The 22749-nt window shown below is 43.7% G+C and overlaps 1 protein-coding gene across 9 annotated transcripts; it reads right to left on the reverse strand.

Moving 5' to 3' along the window:
• Positions 1-1598: 1598 nt before the first annotated feature.
• HNRNPF (heterogeneous nuclear ribonucleoprotein F) lies at positions 1599-22749 on the reverse strand. Of its 9 annotated transcripts, none has more exons than XM_081233572.1 (4): positions 22667-22736; positions 22275-22342; positions 7564-7623; positions 1599-3520 (listed from the first exon to the last, which is right to left on the reverse strand). In XM_081233572.1, the coding sequence occupies exon 4, from the start codon at positions 3467-3469 to the stop codon at positions 2222-2224; it is 1248 nt and encodes a 415-aa protein (XP_081089698.1). In that variant the 5' UTR covers positions 3470-3520; positions 7564-7623; positions 22275-22342; positions 22667-22736; the 3' UTR covers positions 1599-2221. The 9 variants fall into 9 exon arrangements, with proteins under 9 accessions (XP_081089698.1, XP_081089696.1, XP_081089695.1 ...); XM_081233570.1 differs by lacking the exons at positions 22275-22342; positions 22667-22736 and adding exons at positions 9560-9697; positions 10523-10627; XM_081233569.1 differs by lacking the exons at positions 22275-22342; positions 22667-22736 and adding exons at positions 9560-9703; positions 10523-10627.

The following is a 22749-nucleotide window of genomic DNA, read 5'->3' on the forward strand; positions in this document are numbered from 1 at the left end:
TTTCACAAATTTCTGCTAAAACTAAAAAACTAAGTGCAGTATTTTGTACTACAGGTCTACTAGTAAGAATGGAATTCTTTTGGGAGAGATTCTAATTAATTGGGGTTTCCTGCCATCAAATTGATTCAACTGGAAAACATTCTTAGCTCATGAGTAATACTATATACTAAATCATATGGCAGGCTGGATTTGGCTTACCAGCAGTTTGCCAGCTCATTCTTCGAGCAGACTTTGAGAGCAGATATTATCTGATCAACCACATACCCCAGGTGATGCCTCTGGATAAGCCTTTCTTCTAATAAGAGGCACCGTAGCTACTGCTGCTCGCCCAGAAAACTGAGTCACTGTGGGATTTAAGGGCATCTAGCACATTCCCAATTTCCCACCCCAGGTTCCTGGAGCCCACTCCTTCCATATCTGAACCTCAAAATTAGCAAAGATCTATGGGGAATAAATGCACTCCTTGAAACTTCACTGCCCTATTAAGCCTTGGTCTTTTAATCACATCCTAGCCCTTGCCATCACAGGTTTCATGAACTCCCAGGTCTTCCGCCTGGGATTCTCTGGGTCTTTCTCACAACCCACATGGCCTTTGCTTCCCTACAGTGGACTGTCACTCATGAGATGAGCAGACTGTGAACACAGCCTAGAACTGATGCGTGGTCTCTGCACAACTCACCTGCCCCCCAATTCTCATGCTATCCAGTCTTCCCAGTTGACCTTCCCAGTTCTGCCTCTGGCATTACTGGGTTATGCTGCTGCCCTATCTCCAGCCATCTGAGTCTGTAGAACACTGGCGGGAAGAATGGCAGGGTGGGGTTGTGAAGCCCAAAAAAGCCAGGAAAGGCCTAAGACTCTCCAATCTACCTATAAAACCATCAGAGGCTTGGCTAACACAGCAGCTTCTCTGTGAAGGAGGCCAGTGCCTTAAAATGAAGATACCATACAAAGATCCTATTAATACTGGTGAAACTTGAATAACTGGGCTACACTGTATAGTTATTAAAGTGGGAAAATAAAGCTGGGAAAGTTAATTGCTATCAAAGCTCTTTTTAATAAACTTCATTCACATTTTAAAGTCTTGATGGTTTTAGTGTATGTGTTAAGTTTAAAATGATGGATCGCTGTGTGCAGAGCTACGTGAAATTGGAACTTGTTTCACCCAGCAGCGTGTGCTACAGAAATAATCCTAAGTATGGAAGAAAGACTGTTTAAATCAGCACATCTTATATAAAAAAAAAAACATAAAAACTGTGACTAATGACTCAATGTATGTAGCACGCAAAACTAAAAATCTCTAGCTATGAACAGGTGCCACCCGGCATAAAGGAAGGGAACAGCAGGACATTACAAATGGCTGATGAACAGAACACAAGTCATAGGAAGATGGGACTTCTATTCTCATACTTTGTAGTCACCATTTCCACTCATATATTTAATGTTTTTAAATCTGAATGTTTAATTTAGCCTCATTTTAAGAATACAAGGGAAATCATAGTGCTAAATTTTAAAATTCACACTGAAATACAGTAGTAAAATGAGATTTTCAAACACCCAGTCATTTTGCTATTTTTTGGTGAGTATATAGTCTGTGCCAGTCATTGTGAAAAAGTCTTTTTATTTTAAGAAAAAAATTTAGTCAACAAAAAAAATTTTAACAAGTTTCACTTAGCAAAATACACCCAAAAGGAAATCACAGTACAAAGAAAGTTTTAAGTCAAGGCCTCACCAATTCCTACAGTATTAGTAATGTGTCTCAATTTTCAAAACTAACTTTTAAAAAGCTTAAACTTAACCTAAAAGATTTTAAATGAAAATAAACTAGAATGAACAAACATGAGAAATGTTCCTCTTTGAATCAGGGATCTAGCACCTTGAGTTTTCCAAAAAAGCACACCTCCCCAATGTGTTCACGATGATGTGGTGTAAAAGATCCACATTTAATGTACTTAAAACTACTTTAACTCAGATAACATCACTCCAGAAAGTACACTACCAAAATGTTGAGAAAAGCTGAAAATGGTTTTAGTTTACTCAATATAACATGCTAGAAGAAAGTTTGCATGAGAAAACACTGAAGAGGTAATTTTTTAATCCAGATTTTACAAACTCATGGTGCAAAATGGGTCCCACAGCTTCCTCTAGAGTAATAACTGCTTTTCACTGCTTGTTGGCTGCCTGTGAAAATTTGATTGAAAATAACTCAAAAGCTACTACAAAACTAGTCATATCCACTCATGCTGTTCTGGCCACCATAGCCAGCCGCCCCATAACAGCCACTCACGGACTGGCTCTCAAGGCCACTGTAAGTGGACTGGGTTGACACCCCTATGCCTTGAATCATCTGGCTGCTATATGCCCCGTTGCTGGACCCTGTCGTGGAATTCAAGAAAAGTTCTATGTATCTGTGCTGCATGTTGGCCCTGTCTTTGGACATGGCTGCCACAGCTTCTTCGTGAGTGGCAAATTCGACATCAGCTTCGCCGGTCACTCTTCCATCAGGGCCAATCTCAATATGGACTCTCACTGGGTTGAGTGGAGAGAAGAAGTTGTAAATGTCGTTCTCCGTGGCTTTGTAGGGCAGCCCCCTCATGTGGACGCAGTGTCCAGTGGTGCTCTGGACAGTGAACTCGCCATCTCCATACCTTTGGTCATACATCCCAGAGAGACAGTAACTGAGGTCTCTTCCAAACATGTCGGTGGTGAAGCCGTAGCCATCGCTGAGGCCACTGTACTCCTCATAGCCCCCATAGCCTGCACTGTAGGCACCAGACCTCATCCTCTCCAGGCCTGCTTGCTTGACAATGCCGATATACCTCCTGGCTGTGCCAGGCCGGTCATAGGGCCCCGGCCGCTGCACTGACATGAACTTCAGAGGGGGATCCGAGTAAGACCTAACTTCTTCCTGACTGCTCTTGAACACCTCAATATACCTGTGCCCTATTCTCTCCTTGTGCTTCCCTAGAGCCTTCTCAGCTAACTCCTGTGAGGCAAACTGCACAAAGGCTTCCCCTGTAATCTTGCCCTCGGGGTCCACAGGCAATGTGATCCCGTTTGGCACGATTTCCAACCCTGAGAAGAACTGAATGATTTCTTCCTTGGTGCATCCAAACGGGAGTCCTCGAAGTCGCACGAAACCATCATTGGCGGTATCAGCACTGTTTGGACCACTATGCTTCAACACCCAATCCATCTCGGTTCTGTGGGACTTGAACACCTCAATGTACCGATGTCCCATGCTTTCCCTGTCTTTTTTAAGGGCCATCTTTACATCATCTTCTGATTCAAGTTCAACAAAAGCCTCACCACTCTGCCTGCCTTCTCTAGTGTAGATAAAATGAACGCCTGCGACCCCATCATGAATTGTGCAGTCGGAGAGGAAATTCTGCACATCCTCAACAGAGCAGGACCAGGGCAGGCCACGGAGCTTGACTACAAAGCCTTCACCTCCCTCGGGGCCCAACATCATGGACACTTGACAGAGCAGACGTCAAACAAACTTGGATGCGGCTTTTTGTGGCTGAAAAGAAAGCAAAAACTACTTTACATAAATTTTCATTTAATATGTATAACAAGAATATACAGTAAATAGTTTCCATTTTACAGATGAGGAAAGATGAGTGAAATTAAAGATGTTAAGATATATGAGCGGAGATTCAATCCTACGTCTCTCCCAAAATAGTTACATTACTCACAGATAGACTGAAAATAACAAATTAACAAATTCGGGGGTCTTAAAAAAAAGAAAATGGAGAGTAAAATTTGAAGAGCAAAATAGTGATCTGGAAGCTTCAATCAATAAGACAAAATCTACAAATTCTTATGGTCAATTACTATGAGTTCTAGAAGGAAAAACAAGAGAATGAATTGAGGCAACATTCAGAAATACTAAGAACTTGTCACAACTACAGGAAAACAGATAAGCTGTATTGTTGCATCGCTAAGGTAAAAGGCAAGAGAGGGTAGGTGTGACCTGGTACTTTGAACACAGAAGAATCTAAGTATTGGGCAGGGCATTTTCTTGTTTTATTTAGTCCACGTTATCTGTTGTGATGAAATTTGGTGGTTCATTTAAAACAGCTCCTGTGTGATTCTTCAACTATAAGCCCTACATTTAACCAATCTGCTTGTTTGTGGCAAGACACTACAGAAGCAAAACGACGTGACAAACACAGGTTATTTTAAATCACAATACAGAATAACATTTCCTGTGACACTGGGGTGAACCAGAATCAGTGTTTTTAACAGCAACAATGATGCAAGGATACAAGAGAGCAATGGCTTCCAGAGCCTAAGGAGGTATCATTATTCCTATTGTCAACTCAAACAAAACCTGAGTCAAGTGTGAGGTCAAATTAAGACATATCCAAACAAGCAGATTAGTGCATCAGCAGAATATCAGTTAAGTGTGATGCAAATGTAAAAATCATATTATATGCTTCTCAGTTTCATATATTAAAAAAGGATCAACTGGGAATTCTCTGGTGATCCAGTGTTCAAGACTTGGCACTTTCACTGCCATGGCCCGGGTTCAATCCCTGGTTGGGGAACTAAGATCCCGTAAGCAGCACAGTGCGGCCAAAAAAAAAAAAGAAAAGAAAAGAAAAGTGGGGAGGGGAGAAGATCATAAAACACACTATGGGGACTTCCCTGGATGTCCAGTGGTTAAGACTTCGCCTTCCAGTGCAGGGGGTGAGGGTTCGATCCCTGGTCAGGGAGCAAAGATCCCACATGTCTCGAGGCCCAAAAAACGTAAAACAGAAGCAATATTGTAACAAATTCAATAAAGGCTTTAAAAATGGTCCACATCAAAAAAAAAAAAAGGAAAAAAATCTTAAAAAGAACACATCATGTTGATCAATGTAACACACATACTTTGCTGTGTTTCATTGAGGACTACAAAGGGAATGAACTCCTCAGTGTACAAGAGGCATGACAGGTGCCCTTCCTGACAGGGTGTCATGAAGTGCAAGTGGCATCTGACACCCAAGAGTCCAAACTGAAAAAGAGTAAAGGTCAAATCCATGTAAAGGGCTGTATTGTGAAGAGTAGGAGTTGAGTCATCAGATAGCAATATACACATAATAGAGAGACAATAAAAATACAGATAGGACCCAAACTACATTCTTAGTGACAATGCTCAAAACAGGCGCTAGTACAAGGAAATTGTTTCATGAAATTGTCATTTCACATCAAGTGTAACAGATGTAGCTGTTAAAGGTAAGAGCCCCCTTTTCAAGAAATCTGGGCACGTTGGTCATTATGTAGAAAAATATAAGGCAGAATCCTACCTCAGATGAATCCCAAAACTATCCCAGATGGAATGGGGTATTTACACTATTAGAGCAAAATAGACAGATTTCTAAAAACCCCACAATTTAAACAAATTAGAAAGCATGAATGGTGAAGATAAGAAAAAGAAAAGCAACCTGCTAAAAGAGACACAGTGAAGCAAACTGGAACAAGATTTAGGAATTTATAAACAAGGAGCTGCTTCTTCTCATAGCTGAGCTTGTTATCTGCAGCTCTGCTCCGTCAACTCCACCTGCCCCAAGAAATCCCCATCTTCACAAACGCTTCACAGAATACTATTTTCCTTATCAATTAAGGAGATTTTCTCATTTCTAACCAACCCTGTAATATACACCTTCCCTGATACCAAGTTTGCCTCCAGCTACTTGCCGATTTGCTTTCCCTTTCAGGAAAATCTCATCCTCAAAAGGCCTCTACCCACCCCCACCATAAAAAGAAGGGCATGATCTCACTCTGCCAAGGACCTCCACGGCAAGAAAGGAACATTTTTTTATCTCCACCTTCTCAGTTCCCACAGCAGGATTTAACCATTCTCTCTGGAGATCCTTTCTCCCCGTTGCTCTTGGTTTTCCTGTTAATTCCTTAGGCACTCTGCCTCTCTGAGCCCTCCCTCAAGGTTCAATTGTATGCAATCACTGGCCCTTCTTTCTTTTCATGCCCCCCCACCCCTGCTTTGTAGGCAGCCTCACCTGATCCTTGTATGTCCAGGGCCAAGTCTGGGCTCCGGAACCCAAGTTCCCAGCTTTAGGCTCCCTGAGGCCAAGACTGGTATACACAAACTACTCCATAGTACCACCTATGTACCACAAATGAACAGCCTTTTTCCTGTAACTCTTCTATAGCAGCACCCTGGTCAGCCTTACCTGTCATCCAGAAGCTCTAGAATGAAACTAAAGTAATCCTTGAACAACTCCCAAGCCCTTAAATCCAATGAGCTCATCATTTCTTTGGGGGTCATCCCATTCTCCACCCTAATCCTATTCCTAACCCATACCTAAATTCTATTCAGTAACTCTTGACTCCAACAAGCAATAAAGGTTTCTCACATCTCTTCTCAGTCCCTAGCACACTGCTTGGCATTATGATTTGAATTATCAAATCATCATCTTCTTTGTGCATTGTCCTCATATCTCTTTCTACCTCCTCTTTCTTTCTAATCCCAGTACCAATAGCCCTTTCCAGGACACATTCACATCTGATCCTTAAAACTTTTCCAACCCTTACTGCAACCTGATCTGTAGCTCTTTTAAAGTGACTTTATGTCACTCTCCTGTTCTAAGACCTCAGTGGCTTCCCACTGCCTGGAACACAAACCACGGGGCTAAGGGGGCGCTCAGGCCTTGCAGCTCTGACCTGCAACACACGCTCACATCACTTGCATTAAAAAAATATACATCCTCTTATTCCTATTCTCTGTGCCTGGAGTGTGCCAGGCTCTCTGCTGCCTTGGGTGTGACACATGTGGTAATTATCTCTCCAAATATACTCCACCCAACCTTCTGTCTAGCTAAATCCCACTAATCCTTAAGGTCTCAGCTCAAATATACCACCTTTCCCATAAAATCTTCCCCTTCCACAAATTAAGTCTTACAGTTCTGTGATCCCAGAGCATTCTAGGAAAACAAATTCATGATTTGTTTAAAACTCTTCAAAAATGCAAGAGAGCCTAGCAAGGACAGACTGATCTGTGCCCGTAGGTCACTGTGGTCCCACCCCCAGCACAGCAGGCCCAAGATTAGCAAGAGATTAACTGATGGCCAGGTGGGGTCAACACCACCCTCTAGAATATGGCAGCCTCGTTAGGTTAAAAAAGACAAGCAGGGGGAAAAAATTAAAAAAAAAAAGCAGGAAACATAAAAGAACACAGACATTTCATGTAAGGACTACTTAAAACGCCCAATATAAAACAATTATAAATGTTTTTTGTTTCAGAAAATAATGTTTCAAAAATAAAGTGACTTCTCCTCTGAAGGCAATGTGAGGAGAGAACTCTTCCAAAACACCTATCTATATTTCTAATGTATGTAATGCAATATCCTCATCTTTGCCCTCAGAATCCTCTACATTTGGATTCTTTGCAGACTTACAGTACTTAGAACATTAACTAACACTTGAGAAAGTTAAAAAAGCTGGAGTTCTGCTCAACATTAGATTTACAGCTAGTGAAATCTTCACACTCAAGAAAGTTTTCTGTGTCAATAAAATAAATCAATTATAAACTGAGAAATTAGTTTTCTTAAAATAGCTCACCTTAAAGAACAGCGGGGGATGCCCACAGTCGAAGACACTCCAGGCAGGTAACGAACTGTCCTAAAAAAAAGCGATAAGGCCGTCTTGCCGCAGTGCCCCAGCACTCCCAGAGTGAGCAGAGCCAGCGGTTCCCCGGCTGGGCTGGGCTCCGGGCTCCGGGCTCCCTTCCTCCGGAAAAGCCAAAGCCCGGGCTGTGGGAGGCCGTTTACAAAACCGCGGGGCTCCCTTCAAGAAAGTGCACGCCCGCCCGCCCCCACAGCTTTGAAACGCTTTACCTCTTCCCTAGGGTAACGCCGAGAGTACCAGGCTGGAACCCTCCCACTTCGCCCTGAGAGATGTACTCAAAACGCGAGTTCTATACACGAATACCTGAGCGCGCTAAGGCAATTTAAATACCGAGGCGAGGGCGGGAGGGGCACTATCTGGATGGAGCGGGAGCAATGTCAGCGCAGTTCCGGGAAGCCGCGGGCGGCGAGGAGCTGCGGCGCCGACCCGCACGGGAGGCCAGAGGCGTGGCCAGATTTTCACAGGGATGGGCTCCAGAGAAAGGTGGTTTGCTGGACACTGTTCCAACAGTATTTACAATTTACAAGCATTCCTGGAGGACTGGCTGGAGATACTCAAGACTTTCTTTCCCAGTTTTATGTGATAGCTTCACTTCTTGAGACCTAATGTATTTGGTCTAACATTAATCTTTTAACTGAGAAAGAGTGAGGGGAGGAAATGTTGAAATATGCTTTTCAATAGGAAAAACATCAGTACCATCAACCACAGCCACAGGACAAAGCTGTCCCCAAAATACATATGTCCAGAGAATTAGTTTGAGAATTAAAGCACATTCTTAGTTTTAGAAACGTAGAACTGAGAAAGTCAAGTTAATTTCTGAGCCTGTTGTCTTAGAGGTATTATCTGCCTTGCCTTATTAGCGTCCTGTAATTATTACACGAGATACTATTTTTGGGGAAAGACCTATATAAATGTAAAGTACTACAACTTAAGAAGTAATAGTTTCAAATTCTCTAGAAGAGGGTTTTCAAGAGGCTTCATCAACCGTCCCTCTCCTCTGCCCCCAGAAAAGAGTGACATCTAAAGGGTAGATAGAACCCAGTCATCCTAATGGGCCGAACCCCTTCTGCCTAGGTTTATCCCTGCTCCTGGCTCACTCCAGTGTGGTCCGCACACCAACGGCTGAGGCGCCTCCTCGGGCACGCACACTCGGGGGCGGCCAGAAGCAAGGAAGCCGATTCTCACGAGACTGAACCGCAGCGCACACACAGTTGAAGCGCTGAGGGGGAACACTGGTCGCCCACCCCGCTCCCCGGCAGCACCCTGCAATCGCTGCTGGCGACGGCGGCGGCGAACAAAATACTGCTCTCGAGTGCTGCAACTGGAGACCGACTGAACTGAACGTACCGAACGGAGGGACAACCAAGGATCTTGCGCGCGCGCGCGCACACACCCGCACACACGTCCGCAACTGGACTATGACGTAAGTGCGCACACGGACCACCCGAGGATCTTGTTAAAATTCAGATCCTAAAACAAAAGATCTCGGCCGGGGTCGAGACTCAGCATTTCTAACAGGCTCCCAGGACTCCTGGGACGGTCTCCAGAACGTGCTCTTCCTCACTCTACTATACAGGTTAGGCAGGATTTAGTTCGGATCCAGGTGGACCAATCAAGATAAACAGGGCGCGCCTGAACGCACGGCTGATTAGGTTTCTCGAGAGAGCACACAGGGCGCTTTAAACTGCACCCGCACCGTCTCTCTTCAGAGACGGGAACTCGGCGGGTCCCCGGCTTCACCCCCTTTGTGTTCCAGTGAGGCCTGAAGAGCATTTCGTCCTCATTTGTAAATGAATTTTAACCCACAGCTGGCAGCACTCAGACTGTTCTGGCTGTCTTAATCACTCAGAAAGTTCTACCTCTTAAACCACGGTCCGCGTGAGACCCCGCCTCACGATTACGCGGTTGACTCTTTGGCCCTAAGACTTACCGCTGAAAGGAGCAGGACCGATTTCTATCTTCATGAAGCAAGCGCGGTTCACAGCCAAAGGACCCCCAATTCCACCCGACGCTTAAAAACGCAGAGGATTCCGGGGAAAGGCCAGGTGCATCTCCTTTTGTTATTAACCTGAAACTGAAACTCAACTGGCTGTGGGGAAACGCTTCAAACGAGGCTTGAAAGTGCGCTCTCAAAATCGCGGGCCATCAGGGGCGCGTCTGAGCGATTTCGGCGGGAAGCGCTGTATGGGTCCCGGACACCAGGCTCCTGGCGGAGGCACTGGGACAAGGTGAAGGGGTTCGCTCGGCCTCCACCGGGCGATCCGACGGTCTCGGGTCGACCAAGCCCTACAGGAACACGCGACAACAGGGCGCCCCATCCCCGGGCCTGGGCGGGGTCAGCGGGAGCTTCCGGGGCGGGGCGACCTACGGGTGGGGGGAGGGAGGAGAGGCTTCCCGGGCTGCGAAGAGTTGGGGGGAGGGGAAGGAGGTCACGAGGCTAAGGCTCCCCGAGCCCGGAGGTGGAGGGGAGTTCCCGGGGCAGGGGGCTCACTGGAGTGGCAGAAGGAAGAGATTCTAGACCGGGGAGGGAGGGGGGAAGTGTTGGCGGCGAGGTGGGGAAGAGTTCTCCGGCCGGGCTTCCTGGAACCGCGGGGGGGAAGGGGAGGCGGAGCTCCCGAGTCAGAGGGGCTTCTAGGGGCGGGGAGGAAGAGTTCGCGGGACCCGAGGTCGGCGGTCGCCTCCCCGGGCTGGGGGCGGAGCTCCCGGGTCGGGTCGGGGGGACTTCCTGAGGCCGTAGGGTTGGGGGGGGAGGGGAATTCCCGGGGCAGCGAGGGGGAAGAAAGAGTTCCGCGGGTAGGGGGGCGGCTGTGCGGGAGGAGGTGGGGAAGAGTGCCCGAGACCCGCGGGGGTTGGGGGGAGTGCGGGCGGGGGTCGTCCGCTCGCGGCGGCTCACCACGACGGGTCCGGGGCCTGGAGTCCGGAAGGCCGGCGCGCGGGGCTGCGTCCCAGAGGCAGAGGCCGCGTGACTGGGAGGGCGGCGAGCCGGACGTGGGTCACGGGGTGTAAAGGAGGAAGTGCCACCGACGGGCCCGCCAAGATGTCACCAATGGAAACGCGTCCTGCAGGTGCGGCCCGCGCGGTCGGCCAAGGCAGGAAGTGGGAGGAGGAGGGAAGGAAAGCAACGAGGAAGACCGTTCTGAGTGTGCTCTCAGGAGAGGTGCCAGGGTGGAGAAAAGTCCAGAGTACGGGCGGAGGGGAGGGGTGACCGGCACCACGCATGTGGAAGGAGAAACCATAAAATTTAAATTAAAAAAAAAAGTCATCTCTGAAGGCAGGAAAGGATTCAGAATGGAAACTAATGAACAAAAGGTAGAACGTCTTTGTGTATACAGTACCTTGTTTTGTAGATTTGAGCCTAATCATGTAAATATTTTTGCACAATTTCAAAAAGATTAATTTTAAAACACGCAATTCCTAAACTTCATAACCTAACAAGCAGTTACGTTTTATTAACTTTTGACTCCTAATTCAAATGAACTGGAAAACAATTATAAGGCAATTGCAGTAATCTTAGCAGTGACTGACTTTACATTAAGAAATGATAAAATTTTAGTTGTAGCTATGCTGTGATTTTTTTTAAGTCATTAGATATACATCTGATGCCTAGAATCTGTTTCTAAATAATCTGCAGCGAGTCGGAGTACGGATGAAACAACATGGGCCATGATTTAGTAATTACTGAAGCTGGGGGATGGGTACATGGCGTTGCATACTTTTGTCTCTACTTTTGTGTATGTTTAATACTTTTAGTAATAAAATTATCTAAGAGGAAAAAGTCTTAATCTATTTACTAGAAATAACGAACAAACTACAGAATTTACAGGGAAAAGGAATGGTTCTAGGTGAGAATATGATAATGCAGCCTACAAAGCCAGACTGGGTAACTCGACAATGACAATAGCCAGGCATTCAACAAAATATCTCCAAGGGAGCACTTATTGAATAAAAGAAAGTTAAGAGAATTATCAAGGATTCACAATGCATGGGACATATCTGGATCTTGATTCAAACAAGTTGGTCAACATTTGAGACAATTTAGGAGATACTTGAACACTGATTTTACTTATGTCAGATATGATAGAATTGCAGTTATGTTTAAAAATAAAGGAATTAATTTTTAGAGATATTTTAAATACTTGTTTGTAGGTGAAATGGTGTGATGGCTGGGATCTGCTTCAAAATTATCTAATTCAAAATCCAGCCATCCCACAGAAAGTGAGAAAGACACTAAAAACGCATACATTCAAAAGAAATAAAACAATATTCTGAAGAAAAATTAAGCCACAAAATTGACTTGTTTTTGGAAAGAGTATCTATGGAAATGAGTATCTTGACTGCTTCACAAGCACTTATTTCACTTCTTAAAATCCTCTTCAAAATACATTCTTGGTAATTTAAACGACTGGCATCCATTTTCTCACTTATTTTATTTGCATGTATTTGTTGCAGTTAAGTAGCGTTACATGTTCTTTCTTGGCTTAACTGGTTGGTGACACTGGCTAACTGGCTAGTCGAGTGTTAATAATTGATCAGTCATGATAGGGTTCCTGCCGGGTGAAGGAACAACATGTACAGAAGACACAGGGGAAAGTGTAATGCTGAGACAGAAAGCACCTCAAAACACCTGCAGCCAGCGGGGAGATCCACAAAAGGGGGAAGCAGAGTAAGATCCTCCAAAGCCCTGAAGGCCTGATTCGGTATTTTGGACTTTATTTACTCTAAGGGAAGATACTTAACTATTTCAAAATGGAATGTAGTATAGAGTTTTGCTTTTCAACAGAACAGTCTAGCTGCTCTCTGGAAAATGAATGATGGGAACAGATGCATGGAGATGGGATGGGAAGAAGTGAGACAAGTTTAGGAAGAACTGATGGTACGGTACGTACCCTGCAACAAAGACATTGTGGTGGAAACTGAAGCATGTGAAAGGATTTGAGTGATGTGCAGTAGATAAAATGTACCCAATTTCAAGTCATTCATTAACCCAGAAATATTGTGCACTTACAAGATGCAGGTACTGTGCTAAGTCCACAGAACAGCGGACTAGGAAATCAATAAAGAAACAAACAAACGTATGACAAATTCTGAAAACTCAAATTAAGAAAACAGGGATTAACACATTGGGGTTCTGAGGAAGTGACATTTAAACAGATCAGAAGCATGAACAGGGGTGGAAATGTTAAACTTTCTCCCCCTGGTAAAAAGCTACGGTTTAAAAGTAGAAATTAGAAGACCATATTATTCTATTTTTCCTTTGTACATTACCTACTTATTTCCCCCAGATACTTGTTCAAATTATTTACGTTTTTAAAATGCAGCCGCTTGTCAGGATATGTTTTGGTGTTGGTTGCTTTGTAAAAATATTTTTATTTTGTGGTGAATCCTTTTAATCTTTATACTCAGTTCTTACTAAATTCAAAAAAGAATTTTAGATATCGTTTCTGCTGCTGTCTGTTTTCCACTTGAGGAGCACACATGGGGTCTGGGAAAGAAGCAATTCCCAGTCATGGGACAGTATATGAGTAGAGCCCAGATTCCTATTTGTTATGGATGTTTTCCTGTTCTATTAGAAACTACATTAGAAACCTCAAGTCTCTTCCAACCCAGCAATTTTATAAAGTCCCAATTCAGTGGTTCTTAAACATTTTTTTTTTTTGCTGTCAGGGACTCCACCTGAGAATATGATGCAGGTCTGGATCAACTTTTTAAAAAAGTCTACCCCACACACACAACTGTACCTAAATTTTCAAGCAGCTCATGCCTCTCAAGTGTGAGAACTCTGACCTAATTTGTACAACATACCAAGTTCAACACATAAAACTACCTAAGGGCTATTAAAGAAAAGAGAAGCTTTAAGATACAAAGTACTATATATAAAATAGATACACAAGGTCCTACTGTATAACACAGGGAACTATATTCAATATCCTGTAATAAACCATAAATGGAAAGGAATATGAAAAATACATATATGCATAAATGAATCACTTTGCTGTACACCAGAAACTAACACAACATTGTAAATCAATTTCAATTAAAAAAAGCTACAGGTGGGGTGATTAAAATAAATGACATTTTAAATGTTCGTTGCTATTACTATATTTTTATCCATCTAAGAAAATATATCATAATTTGTAAGCAATAGGAAAGCTGTTTTCCATTATCTTTTAGCTATTAGGCTCTTTAGCTTACTGTAGCTAAGTCTGGGGTAATAATACACTGTTTTCCTCAGTGTTCATTTCTCAAAAGGTGTGTTAACTAAAAAGCAAAAATAGTGTAATGTTAGATAAATTATGTCTATAATGCTTGTACTGAAATTAATACAAGGGACAAATTATTAGCCACCATAGAACAAGCAGTCATTGCTCTGTATTATTGATTGCATTAGTGACTCAAGAATCAAGATCTAAAGTTACAACAGAAAAAGTATCAGGTGGGGTGTTCATAAAAAGAAACCTCCAGGGACTTCCCTGGTGGTTCAGTGGGTAGGACTCTGCGCATCAAGTGCAGAGGGCCGGGGTTCGATCCCTGGTCGGGGAACTAGATCCCACATGCATGCCGCAACTAAGTCTGCATGCCGCAACTAAAAATCCTGCATGCTGCAACTAAGGCCCAGTGCAGCCAAAATAAATAAAATAATTAATTTTTAAGAAAAAAGAAAAAGAAACCTCCAGTGTTAAAGATAAAAATCTGTTCTCCCCAACTGAGGGAAATATATCGTCATCTGTATTAATGAATGCCCACAGCCCCTTCAGTAGGCCTAGAGCTTCCTCTTGGGTCTTGGTGGAGAGCTGACATCTTGTCAGGTCCCCTGCAGCTGCCATAGGAGTGGAGGCAGCTGTAGCTCCTTGTGCTCCATGTTTGCTGCTCAGGGGACGGTAGCACACTGCTCCAGGGAGGCGGGCCGGGGTGGGGGTGGGGGGTGGGGGCAGGGGCAGGGGGCGGGCTAGAGAACAGAGCCAAGAGGAGGAAAGGAACATGACAATGTACTTGAGAGGGGTTCCAGCACCAGAATACCACAAATCGGACAACGGCTTAGAACAGCAGACAGTTTTCTGGGAACAAGTAGTACTGTACAAAACTGTAAATATTTTAACAGGAAAAATAACAAGCACTCTCAGATACTTGATTACAGAATAAAAAACTTTCCAGTGCTAAAAACTGAGTTTTGAATTTATAAAGTTAGTAATGAATTGAAAGAAAGGGTAGTTGCTTGGAAAACCAAGTGGAAGAAATAGCTCAAAACAAAGAAAAAAACCCAGAAACAATGAGGGGAAAAAGATGAAATTCAGAGGAGTAAGAGATAACATGAGACAGGAGAAACAACATGTGAATGATAGGAATTCCAGAAGGAGAAAAAGACAAAATGGAGGCCAGAACAGATAAAGAATGGAAGGAAACTTTCCTGGCTTAAGATAAACTCAGTGGTGTAGTTCCCAACAGATCTGTAAAAACACACAACCCAGGCATACGATGGTAAAAAAAATATTTAAAGTACAGAGAAAAACTGCTTTGGAAAGAGAACAAGTTAGGTACAAAGGATAAAAATATGGTACCAATAGTCACACACTGCTACTGAGCACTTGAAATGTGGCAAGTACAAACTGAGATGTGCCCTAAGTGATAAAATTTAGTACATATAAAGTGAATTGCAGGGAATTCCCTGGAAGTCCAGTGGTTAGGGCTCTGTGCTCTCAAGGCCAAGGATACGGGTTCGATCCCTAGTGGGGGAACTAACATCCCACAAGCCTCTCAGAGCAGCCAAAATAATAATAATAATAATAATAATTTAATTTAAATTTAAAAAATTAAAATGAATTGCGAACATCAAAAACAAGAACCTAAAACCTCAACTTCAAAATATTGATTACAGGGGGCTTCCCTGGTGGCACAGTGGTTGAGAGTCCACCTGCCGATGAGGGGACACGGGTTCGTGCCCCGGTCCGGGAAGATCCCACATGCCACGGAGCAGCTGGGCTCGTGAGCCGTGGCTGCTGAGCCTGCGTTCCACAACTGGAGAGGCCACAACAGTGAGAGGCCCGCATACCGCAAAATAAATAAATAAATAAATAAAAATACTGATTACCTACTGAAGTGATGCTTTGGATGTGTTGAACCAATCAAAATATGTATTAAAATATACTTTATTAAAATATTTTCCAACGCATTCTATATACAAGGCCAGTATTAATTACCCCGTTATGGGCTGAACATTGTGTCCCCAAAATTCACATGTTAAAGTCCTAACCCCTAGTACCTCAGAATGTGACCAGGTTTGGATATAGTCTTTACAGAGGTGATATAGTCTTTACAGAGGTAATTAAGTTAAAAATGACATAATTAAGATGGGCTGTATTCCAACATGAAGAAGGGGAAATTTGGACACAGATAAGCAGAGGGAAGACAGCCATCTATAAACCACAGAGAGAGGTCTGGAACATATCCCTTTCCTTAAGCTTCTTAGAGGGAACCAAACCTGCTGACACCTTGATGTAGGACTTCTGGCCTCCAGAACTATGAGACAATAAATTGTTTAAGTAACCTAGTCTGTAGGACTTTGTTATGGTATCCCTAGTAAACTAATACACTTGTAGACATCAAAACCAGACAGACATCGCAAGATAACCGCTTAGGAGTATAGACACAAAATCCCAACAAAATACTAACAAACTGAATCCAGCAACCTGTAAAAAGGATTATACACCGTGACCAAGTGGGATTTATCCTAGGAATGCTTAAGAATGCTTAAGGGTGTTTCAACATAAGGAAAGGTACTGGGCCACCTGCAGCCACATGGATAGACCTAGAGATCATCTCACTAAGTGAAGTAAGCCAGACAAGAAAGACAAATATGATATATGTGGAATCTAAAAACAAAACAAAAACAACTTATTTACAAAGCAGAAAGAGACTCACAGACATAGAAAACAAACTTATGGTTACCAAAGGGTGTGTGTGTGTGTGTAAATTAGCAAGTTGAAATTAACATATACACACTCCTGTATATAAAATAGATAACCAACAGGGACCTACTGTATAGCAAAGGGAACTATACTCAATATTTTGTAATATCCTCTAAGGGAAAAGAATCTGAGAAAGAATACACATACGTATAACTGAGTCACGGTGCTGTACACCTGAAACTAATATATATTGTAAATCAACTATACTTCAATTTAATTAAAGAAAGAAAACATACTGAAATTAGATAGTGGGGATGGTTTTTACAACTTTTTCACAAAAAAAAGCACCTCTGAACTGTACCCTTTAAAAAGGTGAACTGTATGGTATGTGAATTACATCAATTATTAAAAAATTTTAAAAATCATTCACATCATAATTCTATTGGACAGCACTATTCTTTTTTCTTTACCGGGTGATCAAATGTTTATTTTAATACTTACAAAATACTATAGAAATGAACCCAAACAGATATGTACATGTACATATGTACAAAATTTTAAACTTCTGAAAAAGAATCTATAAAAGAAGATGGTTAAAATGAAAAACAAACAAACTTAAAAAAGATTTAAAACCAGCACCATGAAGCTGATTTTCTTAAAGCAAAGTAATTATAATTTTAAACTGCGGGCTGTGGCCGGTCTTCTAGGCTTACTGTGGACAGCACTATTCTAACCAAATATTCATGTAAAGCAGAAGAGACCTCAATTAGGGGAAGATGAAGAATGGAGATGTCAATGATGGACCATCTTTGCATGTAGATAAACTTAAAAGGAGAGAGTGTGGTAGGAATTTGTAAAATATTTATACTATATGAGGATTTTTGTAAAAGGCATACTGTAAGGGAAACATAATAGTTTAGAATTTTCTTCATTCTTGTCATTTTTTCCCCTTAAATGATTATCGCTTTTTGTGTCCTGTTTGAGACCTTTTTCCTAGCCCAAGGCCATATGGATTTTTTTTAACTTAAAGCTCTGTTGTTTCCATCTATGTTTTCTAACATTTTGATCTACAATAAACTTGGAATTGATTTTCCAAGAGTTTTAGAATTAGTTTATCAAGTTTCACAGGCTAATTTCATTCATGAACTCACATGAAAAATTCCTAAATAAACATTAGCCAACCAAATCCAGCAATACACAAAGCTATTTAATACAACATGACCAAGTTGGATTTATTCCAGGAATGCAACTGTAATTCATCATTTCAAAGTCAATCACTGATACTGTCACATTAACATATTGATGAAGGTAAAATATGGGTTAACTAAAAATTTTTCATGTTTCTAAGAGATACCCTAAATAACAGAAGAAAAATAGACATGAATTGTCTTTACACTGGCAGTAGGGAAAACTTTCCTGACCATGACTCAAACCCCATAATATCGAAAAATACACAAATACACACACACAAACAAAACACCCCAAACCTCTTATGCATGGCTAAAAATACCATAAGCTAAGCAAAATACCCATGATAAAATGGGAAAGACATTTGCAATTTATTTCCTAAGTGTTAATACCCTTAAGGTACACAGAGAGCTTCTAAAGAGAGAAACAAAAAGTCCAACAATCCAAAAAAGAAAATGGGCTAGAGGTATGGACACTTGACAGAAAAAGAAATGCCTTTAAACACGAAAAGATGCTCAACATCACCATGTAAGATAAATTAGAATTTTAAATGAAACAACATTTAAAATACCTATCACACTGGCAAAAATACAAAAGTTTGACAACAAACCCGCTTGGAGAGGCTGTAGATCAGCAGACACTCTCAGAGACTGTTTGTGGAAATATTAAATGGTTCAACCCCTATGACCAAGAAAGTGAAAAGACGCCTGCAGAGGCTATCCATTGAAGCACAACCCAATTGCCCATCACTAGAGATCTAGATGAATAAACCTTGACGGATCCACCTAATGAAGTATTAGGCCTTAAACCAAGGAAGCCAAAGACCACTGAAACTGTGTCAAGAAAGGAACCAATCTGAAAGGCTCCCACTGGCCAAAAATTGAATTGGAGCATCAAAGAGAATAAAAGCTACAGTGGATTAAAGCACATCCTATATGTTAAAATCCATGACTTCATAACGATACCAGAAAAATTAGTGTCTAAGGATTCAATCCATTATGCTGGATATGGATACTAAATATAAAAAAGGAATCAAAAACTTAACCTGCCTTCTATAAAGTACATCTTAGAGTAATCAAATGATTAACAAAGAAAATTTCCTCTCTACAGAAGTACACCTGCTAATAACTGAGAAGGAATATTGAATTAAAATATCACTGATCTGGAAACAATCAACAAAATAATGCATTTAGAGAACGAACATCAACAGCTGCTAACATCACAAAGAAGGAACACCAACCAATATGTGCCTCTGGCAGGAGTACACAGCACCTCCCATGCAGTATTTCAAAATAAAATCTCAACGGAATCAGGACAGCCTGTAGAGGATAACTACCATTTTACAGGAAATGCAGAGGACAGAGATTCAAACACCACCATGGGAATGCAGTCAGAAAAACCCAGAGTGTGGGGAAGGAAACCTACGTGACACACAACCTGATTTGTTCAAAGAAAAAACTTTTAAGAATAGAGAACCTTTAGATCGTCACTGTCTAATAAGGTAGCCTCTTGTCATACTTGACATGTGGCTGGTACAAATTGAGATGTGCTATAAAATAAGCACACACTGCATTTTGAAAGCTTAGTTCAAAAAAAAAGCATGAAAAATAGAATTTAAAAATTTACGGGGGAAAAAAAAATTTACTGGGGGACTTCCCTCGTGGCGGGCACAGTGGTTAAGAATCTGCCTGCCAATGCAGGGGACACGGGTTCGAGCCCTGGTCCAGGAAGATTCCACATGCCGCAGAGCAACTAAGCCTGTGCGCCACAACTACTGAGCCCGCGCTCCTCAACAAGAGAAGCCACCACGATGAGAAGCCCGAGCACCACAACGAAGAGTAGCCCCCACTCACCGCAACTAGAGAAAGCCTGAGCACAGCAACGAAGACCCAACGCAGCCAAAAATTTAAAAAAATAATAAATTAATTACAATAATTTATTACATGAAGTGATTATTTTGGGTCTATTTTAGATATATAACATGTTAAACTAAATTATTAAAGTGAACTGTTTCTTTTTATCAGAAAATGTAAAATTATGTGGCTTGCATTATATTTCTGTTGGACAGTGCTGCTCTGTCTTAAAACATAACTTGAGACATGTATCTACTAAACATATAATGACCTTGTTTGGATCCCAAATCAAACCAACCAGCTATATAAAAATATTTATTACACAATCGGGTACATTTGAACACTGGGTATTTGATGATATCAAGGAATTATTATTTCTTTAGATGTGATAATGGTATTGTGATTATATTTTAAAAGTCCTTAGAAATACAAACAGTTAAAATAAGCCAGGCTGGTCTTAGATGAACCTGTTTCTCCCTTTGCGCAGTTTTTTGTCTTCCACAAGAATCTTTGCTCAGGGCAACTAATTAGGGCAGGGGCCCTGGCAGAGAGGACTGTCCCTGTCAGATAGATCTGAGTTCCAGTCCCAACTGTGTCCCTAGGACACATCTGCACGATGGGAATACAGTAATACCTCCTTGTACACTGGTCATGAGCACGTGATTAGAAAATGTGGTCAAACACCTAGCTCTGTGTGTGGATCCAGTAAGGGTCAATTAATGTGTTTCTACAAAGAGCCTGAGAGCCAGAGCTCAGACTGGAGAGGGCAGGTTGGTGGGAAAGTCACCTCTGTGGAAGGAGGCCCCCTCCCATTTCTGTACCCCCTTCAGGCACCTACTCCAAAGGGCACGCACCACGTGTCTCCACTCTCCCTCAGTTTGGGCCATATTCAAGGACTAACTCTCCTCCTAATCCATCCTTTCCCTTAAATCAATTCACATTTTTATTCGAGTTATTTTATGTTTAAAGGAACCTTGTAACAATACTCAAGTGAAAACCAGCCACCTGCCAGTTAAAACAAAAAGCAAATACTACAAAAAGAATGTTACTAAAAGACAAAACTAAAAATAAAAAGGAGACCATAATATGGAAATCATAAACCTAATTAATTTACAGAAATGCATATAGGAAGATGAGATCCCCAAGGGAAAGGCTGGACCTGCTTAACACTAGTTATAAAGCAGTCTCTCTCAATGTTCATTAAGAGCAGAAATTTACTCACTTGAAAATGAAGAAATCTTGTCTAAAAATTAGCACTGAAAACATCACTTTTCACTGATAGACCCTGACATTTTTGTCTAACCGGAGAACTCGAGATATTTTCATTCTTACTAGAAATTCAGAAACAAATAGTTAACTTTTAAAAACGTGACTAAAAATAAGAGTGAGAATTATATTAAGATCGATAGTTTCGATGATGTCCTTCACTAAAAGATTATTTGCAGCCTTCCACTCTCCGGGTTCCACGAGGGACCGACTAGCCGAGGCCCGCCCCTAACGTCTGCCGCCCGGGGCCCCTCCCCCACCTCCACCGCCGAGCGACCCAGGCGGTTCCGGGAAGCGGCCGCTCGTGGGCCCCCTGGAGCCTCGAGAACACTTGTGAAGCATGATGGCTCGTCAGGGCCTCGGGGGAAAAAAACTGCCGCGAAGGGCGTCCCGCGGGACGCGCGGGGCTCGCCGGTGGCCGGGGAAGGGATCGGGGGGGCTCGCCTGGGCCTGGGGTTGTCTGGCGGGAACCTGTGGGGGTCCTCCGGGAGACCCTTTAAGGTACAGATTAACGGGGAGGGGCTGCAACCCCCAAGCGATTCCGTAAAAGACAGGGGCCCAGGGCCGGTCGCGTCCCCGAGACTCGCGCAGCCTCCCCCAGGCCGCCCGGCACCGCCTTCCGTGAGCCACGCGGGAACAGGGCGGCGAAGGCGCGGCGCGAGCGCCGGCAGCGTCCAGAAGTTTCTTGGGCGCAGTCAAGAATCAGCAAAAGTACGTTCAAAGATAAAAGCAGCACGGGACAAGGAAAAAGAAACGGCCAAATTAAGTTCGCTTAGCAGAAGTGTGGTCATCAGGCAAGGACAACGAGAACCAAAGAGTTTCAGCCAAAATACAGACACGATACCTCTGAGAGTAGGAGACAAATGCAGACAAGGGCTCAGGGCACTCACGCCGCACGCAGAGAAAGAAAAGGCCGCAAAGCTCCAAAGTGAAGGCTCGGCGAGCGGGAACGTGGGAGGGGGGAGGAGTCAGGTACCCAACCAGTCTTGTGCAACTCGCGGACGCGTTCAGCCACGTGAAAGTACCGCTTTCATTTTTAAAATGAACCCCCTCGCACGGTCGCCTGGTTTTCTCACCCTACTCCTGGCAGGGGCGCTCGGCTCTGCTCCCTCAGGAGTCCGCACGAGGCTCTTCTTCCCTTCGTCGCTTCGGACTCTGCCTCCCCGACCCCAAATCTCAGCCCCGCGGTCCAGTCCCGGAACGTAAGGCCCTTGACCTCAGACCCACCTCCCCAAAACCCAAAGCTTAGCCCCGCAGTCCCCAACCCCCAGTAGGCCCAGTTCCTAATTGGTCCCGGGTGTGCGGGCCTTCACCTCCGATCCTGCCTCCCCTGACCCCCAAATCTCAACCCCTCGGTCCTCCATACTAGGGGCCCCATTTCCCGGCCGCTCCCCGGTATGCGGGCCTCGGACACGCCGCCCGTCCCACCCCTCACCTCGGGGTCCAAGTCTCCACGCCCCCGCTTTTCTTCACATCCGGCACCTCGGTCGTCCCTCTGAGCACCTAGAGGAGGGTGGAACGCGGGGGACTTGGCAGTTGTAGCTGAGGCAGTTAAGGCTTGTTTACCATCACTATGGAAACCCCTGGCAGCGCGCCCCGGGAGGGCCCCCCGGAGAGGCTGGGTCAGGCGCGCGGCGGGCCCGAGGCCACAACTCCCGTCCGTCGTGCGCACGCGGCGCTTCCGGAAGACCTTCGGCTCTCGGAGTGCCCTGCCCTCCCTCGGCCCTGCGCCCTAGCACCCGGGAACAGCAGCCCCAGGAACCCGTGCCCCCGGCCCGCTCCCGGCTGCCAGCGTAACCGCGGCCCGGTTTCCCTGCAAAACCCTACCTTTTTCTTCAGGAAGACGCGGCCTACTTCCACTTCTAAGACGGAGCCGGAAAGACGCAAAGACCACGGCTGGGCGGGGTCTC

Source organism: Mesoplodon bidens (genome assembly GCF_964165515.1).
Source record: "Mesoplodon bidens genome assembly, chromosome: 1".
Lineage (NCBI taxonomy): Eukaryota > Metazoa > Chordata > Mammalia > Artiodactyla > Ziphiidae > Mesoplodon > Mesoplodon bidens.